This window comes from Myotis lucifugus, unplaced genomic scaffold (genome assembly GCF_000147115.1).
Source record: "Myotis lucifugus unplaced genomic scaffold, Myoluc2.0 scaffold_1289, whole genome shotgun sequence".
Lineage (NCBI taxonomy): Eukaryota > Metazoa > Chordata > Mammalia > Chiroptera > Vespertilionidae > Myotis > Myotis lucifugus.
In genome coordinates, this window is record NW_005872337.1 from 54,340 (window position 1) to 62,168 (window position 7,829).

The 7,829-nt window shown below is 43.8% G+C and overlaps 1 protein-coding gene across 1 annotated transcript in view; it reads left to right on the forward strand.

Moving 5' to 3' along the window:
• The window catches only part of CFL2 (cofilin 2), a 41,641-nt gene extending 38,756 nt beyond the window's left edge, over window positions 1-2,885 (forward strand). The window contains exon 5 of the mRNA XM_023748340.1: window positions 2,817-2,885. Within this exon, the coding sequence (XP_023604108.1) occupies window positions 2,817-2,870 (54 nt within the window). The 3' untranslated portion in view covers window positions 2,871-2,885. The remainder of the gene's footprint in view (window positions 1-2,816) is intronic.
• The last annotated feature ends 4,944 nt before the right edge of the window (window positions 2,886-7,829 follow it).

A 7,829-nucleotide genomic window follows, 5' to 3' on the forward strand; every position in this document is an offset into this window, starting at 1 on the left:
AGCTGCAATACCCAGTCTTGCATCCATGACCTGAGAAATCTCTAAAACAAAGTAGCCTGTCCTTGATTTGTACTCCTCAGTCACATCCTTGGTTATCTTGTTCCATATAAAGCAGACAGCAGAGCTTGAAATAGGGATTGGGCTCTATCTCTTACTTCCTGTCCTTTCTTTCTATCTCTCCCCTTCCAGGTTGGTGGAAATTGAGGTACCTCTGTGGAACTGTGAGGGTTTGCGTACTACCGATTGAAAGCCACAGTTCTATTTTAAAACGCTTATTTTACAGATGAGGCTCAGAGATGTTGTAAACTGCTAATCTGAAACTTGATGGGGAGGGGGATAACTCTCTCCCTATATCCTTCTTTAGTTCTTATGGCTGGACTAATAATAAAATGATAAAATTGACACAAGCCTAGATTAACAGGAGAAAAACTAATCTATACTAATAAAAGGGTAATATGCTAATTAGACCAGGTTGACAGGGCATGTTCTGGATGTCCAACTTCCTTCTGGACAAAGCCACGGTGGCGGGGGCCAAGGCAGAGGCAGTTAGGGGCGATCAAGCAGGCAGGGGAGCAAGCAGTTAGGGGGCCTAAACCGGCAGTCAGACATCCCCCAAGGGGTCCCAGATTGGAGAGGATGCAGGCCAGGCTGAAGGAAACCCCTCCCATGCACGATTGTCATGCACCAGGCCTCTAGTTTAATATATGTGCATAGGGAATCACAATATGATGCTCAGATCATAAAATGAAGCTCAAATAAATAATCAAACCAGGCACCTCTTTAAATGTTTTAGACAATGAAACAATGAATTTTTGAGAGATTGACAGGACAAAGACAATCTCATTAGACTCCTTAGAACAGAATCTAGGCAAGGTTTGGGTATCTGTCAGTAAGGAATCTAAACAAATTTTGGGCTTACGAGTAAATTAGCAAAGGCAGTACAAGGTTTACTTATATAAGCTTTCTACTCTAGATTCTTTTAACTCTTATGATAAGGATGTCTCTGAGCCCTCAGGAGCAGGGAGGGCACCTGTCACATGGGGGATCTGTCTCCTGGTTAGGGGGACAGAGAGGTCAGGGTTTCTTCTTGCATGGGCAGTTTCTTAAGTAACTTTAATTCAAAGTGATCAATATGACCTTGAGTCACTCCTTTGTCAGTAGAATCCCCTTTCTCAGCATCACAGTTTAGACTGACAGGATTTGAATCTTCTTTATTTAAAAAAAAAAAGAAGAAACAAATAAAAAATATGGGTGGATTAAGAATATCATGTGAAGTGAAATAAGTCAGACAGAAAAAGTCAAGAACCATATGATATCACTTGTGCCAGGCCGCAAACTCCATTAGAACAGAAGCTCTTTTATTCAAGATCTTTTTAAATATCCTTTGTAATAAACTGGTAATCTAGTGAGTAAACCAGTTTTCTGAATTCTGTGAGCCACCCTAGCAAATTAATTGAACCCAAGAAGGGGGTCATGGAAACCTCTGACTTATAGCCAGACGGTCAGAACAGGTAACAGCCTGGACTTGTAATTGGCATCTGAAGTGGGGGCAGCCTTACAAGGACTGAGCCCTTAACTGGTGGGATCTGATACTAACTCCAAATACACAGTGTCAGAATTGATCAAATTGTAGGACACCCAGCTGGTGTCAAAGAACTGCTTGGTGTAGAAAGAACTGGTGACAGAATCATACTCATCTAAGTATTGCATTGACATAAGAAGTATCCAAACTATAGAGAATTTTTATAAGTTTGTCTGAGCCAAAATGATGGCAACTGCCAGGAAGCAAGATCTCAATGGATTGAGAAAATACTCCCAAGAATAGCACTTTTGCAGCTTATTTTATACATTAGAATAAAAGGAGACCTAAGTAAGGTTACATGAAATCTATTGATGGTAGATTAAGGGGGCAGGAGAAAGCATAGGGAGGGGAAATCTCTAAGAATGGATAAAAAGCAAAATGGAGAAACACACTTCTTTTACACTGGTGGGTACAGGATAGTTAACAATTAACATTTACAGCACATAGAGATAGTGTGCAGGAAAGAAGATAACTGTGAAGGGTTCTATGCTCTTTTGCTCTGGAATCAGCATTCTGCCTTGGGTTCTGGCAAAGATTACTCTGGCATTTCAAAGGTATGTTATCTTAGATGCAAAAGGACAGTAGACAGGCTCACTTAAGGTAAAGACTGACCTTTGTCAAGGAAGCTACCGGCCTAGGACGTGACCACCTGCCATGACTCACAGGGTCACTTGCGGTCTCTGAGTTTCTAACGCCCACCATGCAGGCCTCCCCGGAGCTTGTCAGGGTTAGTATGTGGCCCCTATTTTGTCCACAGTGGGGGTCTCAGGTTCTGAGAGAAAACAAAGGACAAGAGCTCTTTGGGAGAGAGCTTTCCCAAACATCCTCAACTCAACACAGCCTATCCTGGAATTAATGTTACTGTGACCTGTTGCCCTCTATATTTTTCATGCAATTCATATATAGGGATTTTTACATGAGAAAGTGTTATAATTTCTTAAGTCCACACAGGTGGCTGGGAAATCCCTCAAAGCATTGCCCAAGCAAAGAGGGAGAGCCTTGCTTAGAGTCAAAGTCATAATGGGGGTCCAGAGGCATGCATTCGTTCCAAGGGGAGAGCTGAGGTAAAATGGAAGGAATTAGCGAACTTCAGATAAATATTGTTCTGAGGTAAGAACTAGTAATTCCCATAAGATTTCTCCAAAGTAAAAAAGAAAACTTAAAAAAAAAAAACCTTAGGAGATTAATGTTACTGTTTTTTCTTGGCTAACTTCTTAACGGGTATATGTTTCAGTTTTTATTTAGTTCAAGTACATTGGCTCTTGGAGAGACCAAGATGGCGGCATAGGTAAACACCGGAGATTGCTGCTGCAAACAACCATTTCAAAAATACAACTAAAAGATGGAACGGACATCACCCAGAACCATAGGAAGGCTGGCTGAAGAGAGACTCTACAACTAGAAGGAAAGAGAACAGCAAACCGAGGCTCAGAGGAGGCGCAGTGTGGAAAATACAAAGGTACCGAGGTGCGCGCGAAAGCGGGCTGGTGGCTGAGGGCGCGGTTGTCGTTTTCGGTCGGGAGTGAGTCTCAGACTCTGGGCTCCAGATCCGGGCAAGTCTCTAGGGACCCAGACTCAAACGGGAGAAGCGGGATTATCCGGCATCAGTTGGAACCTGAGGGCAGCTTTCTCTCCGAGGTTTGCAGCGGCTGCCAGGGTTCTGAGAAGCAGAGCCTCTGGGAATGGGACTGAGAGCAGCCATAACTGCTCCCTCCACCCGCCCTGTTGATCCCGCCCCTCCCAAACCCTGCGCACAGCCATTTGCCGATCGCCTCAGGCAAAGGCTGGATTAGCGCCTCCCCAGAAGACAGACGTTTTCCACACAGCTGATTCCTACAGCCAGTCGGCCTGGTGGTCAAATCCCTCTAGTGTTAACTACAACAATTAAGGCTTGGCTAGAACAAGACTGCGCACAAAGACCACAAGGGGGTGCACCAAGAAAGCATAAAAGATGCGGAGACAAAAAAACATGACAGAAATGGAGGATATGGAGCTAAGAATCGCAATTTTGAGGGCTTGCTATAAACTTGAGCAGAGCCTCACGAAAACTAATGAGACCCTCGATGCTACGATAAAGAAATTAGAAAGTAAGCATACATGGACTGAAATAAAGAATATTATACCCAATAGCAGACCAGAGGAGCACAAGAATCAAACCAAAGATTCGACAAAAAACACCCAACTGGAAAAGCAAAATGAAAAAAGAATCCGAAAGTGTGAAGATAGTGTAAGGAGCCTCTGGGACAGCTTCAAGCGCACTAATATCAGAATAATAGGGGTGCCAGAAGATGAGAGACAGCAAGATATTGAAAACCTATTTGAAGAAATAATGGCAGAAAACTTCCCCCACCTGGTGAAAGAAATGGACTTACAGGTCCAAGAAGCGAAGAGAACCCCAAACAAAAGGAATCCAAAGAGGACCACACCAAGACACATCATCATTAAAATGCCAAGAGCAAAAGACAAGAGAGAATCTTAAAAGCAGCAAGAGAAAGAGACTCAATTACCTACAAGGGAATACCCATACGACTGTCAGCTGATTTCTCAACAGAAACTTTGCAGGCCAGAAGGGAATGGCAAGAAATATTCAAAGTACTGAATACCAAGAACCTACAACCAAGATTACTTTATCCAGCAAAGCTATCATTCAGAATTGAAGGTCAGATAAAGAGCTTCACAGATAAGGAAAAGCTAAAGGACTTCATCACCACTAAACCAGTATTATACGAAATGCTGAAAGGTTTCCTTTAAGAAGAGGAAGAAGAAAAAGGTAAAGATACAAATTGTGAACAACAAACATGCATCTATCAACAAGTGAATCTAAGAATCAAGTGAATAAATAATCTGATGTACAGAATGAACTGGTGATTACAATGAATCAGGGACATAGAAGGGGAATGGACTGACTATTCTTGCGGGGGGGGAGGGGAAGGGGAATGGGAGATGCGGGAAGAGAATGGACAAAAATCGTGCACCTATGGATGAGGACAGTGGGTGGGGAGTGACAGCGGAGGGTGGGGCGGGAACTGGGAGAAGGGGAGTTATGGGAAAAAAGAGGAAGAAATGTAATCAGAACAATAAAGATTTAATTTAAAAAAAAATAAGTACATTGGCTCTTTAAAATCAGATTATATAACCAATGTCTTAAAAATATTGTTTACTCCCCTAACTGGTTTGGCTCAGTGGATAGAGCAGTGGTTCCCAAACTTATTTGGCCTACCGCCCCCTTTCAAGAAAAAATATTACTCAGCGCCCCCTGGAAATTAATTTTTTTTAAATTTTAATAGCAATTAAACAGAAAGATATATGTATTAATGTTTCTACCTTTTTCGTAAAATATAGTAAAGAAAGGTGTAAATTAGAAACATTGAAGTTTGAAATTATGAAACTATTTATTGAACTCAGAATAGAAAGCTAATACAAAAAAAGTTAAAACAAATGCACCTGTGGCCATCACCGCCCCCCTGGATCGCTGCAGCGCCCACCACTTTGGGAATCACTGGGATAGGGCATCGACCTTCGGACTTAAGGGTCCCAGGTTCAATTCCAGTCAAGGACACATGCACGGGTTGCAGGCTCGATCCCCAGTAGGCGGCATGCAGGAGGCAGCCAATCAATGATTTTTCTCTCATCATTGATGTTTCTCTCTCTCTCTCTCTCTCTCTCTCTCTCTCTCTCTCTCTCTCTCTCTCTCTCTCCCTCTCCCTTCTTCTCTGAAATCAATAAAAATAATTTTTTAAAAAAACATAGCTTATCATTGGTGTGAACATTTAATACACTGTAATTTCTGTTTCCCCCAAATGCTGCTGGTGCATCTTAGAGTTACAGAAATACCTTATGTCAAATATATGGCTCATGTCTCTTGCTTCCCCTCTAGTAAAGAATGTGATGACTATGACAATACATATGCTTTATAAAGCTGGGCTGACACCCTATTGTCTTCCAGGAACTTGTTGGCTTCCTGCTATACATACACATTTACAAAATGCATCTGCAGAGTTAAGCATTTTTAACTTTGAGAGCTTAAAGCACTTTACAGACTATGATTTCTGTAGGAAACGGGTATAATATGTAATCTCATACATGTCAAATAAATTACCATTGATTTTCCTGGAAGAGACCATTTTTCTCTTCATATAATAACTTAAGCATATTTACTTAAGGGCTATTGTCATATCTTCATCATTACCATCATTATCACTCAGTGGTTAGAGAGTCTGCCTGTGAACCTAGGAGTCACGGGTTCGATTCCCCGTCAACCCATAGGGGGGTCTGCAGAACCCTGCTGGAGTACTATCCATCCTGAGTGTGGGGGTTCTCAATGGGGGGGGGGTGACCTAGGGGAATCCTGTTCGGGCACCATATGTTGGGGTCTAACCCCAGCATTTCCAGGGGTTCCCAAAGGTGTGGACGGAGTCGGTGAAGAAGGAATGACACGGAGACAGAGTTCAGTTGATCAGCAGCCTAGCTAGGTTCTCTAGCCAGCATCTCCAGCCAAGTTCTGTTTTTATTGTCTTGTTACATCTGCATTTAATCCTATCAATTCTCTTCCAAAAGTTAGGGCATTTCTTATCTCCATTCCAAGGTTACTCTATTGTTCTATTAAGCTACAAGGAAGTAACTGAAGGAGATTATCCTAAGTAAAGATTATGTAGTTTAAGCATGATTGTTTGTAGTTAAAGTGATTAATTACCTGCCTGGCACTTAGTTCAGGGGTTTTATTCCCTCCCTAACTCCGGGGAAAAATCCTCACCTGGGGAAACAACCTTTCTCAGGGAGGTGGTCCTGTTTAAAACCCATAGCATTAAGAGGGGGAGCAAACATATGCCATATACGCCAGGTCCCTTGAAGCATAAGCTGTGCAGATGTTTCTTCCCTGCAGCGACTGTGTCAAGCAGCAAGGGTGGATTGGCTTCCGGCAAATTCCCCCATTTTTATTTTTTTAATGGCAGCACCTGTAAATCAGTGGCCACCTCTGGGATTGGGTTGTTTAAGACTCAGAAGAAGACTGACAAGCAATGATAGCAAGCATAGCAATAAACATAGTGGATGGAGTGCACACAGAGCCTTGTAGAAGGTTGCTTCTCCTAATTTTTTTTTTTTTGGGGGGGGGGTGGTTTGATCATCTTTATTTTTTCCTTCTCACAACCAGTTAAAAAAAAAAGACAATCAATACAGGTACAAGGATCCAATTTGTAGAATGCAAAGAGGGCTGAAGCCCCGCCCAGGATTAGCTTTTGTATTTACAGTGAGGCACTGGCAGGGCTCACAGAGGCGTGTTGCAAAGCCAGCATTACAAAATACTGATAGTCTTGTTTCCCTTGACATTTCCAAATGAGAGCCCCAAACAAGTCACACTACTATTACTATATAACTTATAAAAACGTTGTACAGGTGCACGGCTATAAATATGGCGTAGAAATGGCTGTTAGGGAGTTGGTATCTACACAGGGGAAGGCCAGGGGAGAGCTTGGTTTGGTGTCCCGGCCTGTCATGACGGATGCGCGGTGGCACAGTCCCCCCCTCCCAGGACCTGGTGGAAGTTTCCTCTCCAGGGAGAACTAGAGGTGAGGAGTGTGGAGGGCAAAGGGGTAAATACAGCTGCGGCTCTAGAAGGCACAGAGGGCATGTGGGGCAAGAAGGAGCATATCCCTTGGACTCACAGACACACACGGACCCTGCTGCCACCTGATCTCCCCTTAGGAAGATGAGGCAACAGGTGGGTCAAAGTGCATCCTGGCTCCCATCCTGGCAACTCAAAGACTCAGCAGGTAAAATGCTTGGACTAGCCATACCTGCCCAGGTGAGGGAGCCTTGGGGAGCACTGGGAAGAGAGCAAGGCCCATGCCTGTGTTCTCCAAGGCCTCTTGCCCTGAAACTGTCCTGCTCTGGGGAGAGGACACCTGGGAGGCAGCTGCTCTGGGGTGAAGCCAGGCTATGGTAAAGGAGAATTTTATTGCAATAAGAAAAGCATATGTGTGTGTGTGTGTGTGTGTGTGTGTGCATCTTTGAGAACCTTCCATAAATTCCTCCCTTGGGACTTCAGAAGATGGTTACGTGTGAGAATAAGTCCCATTGGCCAACGCATCCGCGTGCAGGAGCGGGTGGGGTGGGTGGAGGGGATCCGTTATGGAGCCAGGCTTCATTGTCTAATTCTCTTTCTGCGCCTTCCTGGGAGTGGGAGACCAGGAGCAGGGGCGGAGACAGAGGGACCACGCAGGCTGACACACGCGCAAAGGGGAATGAG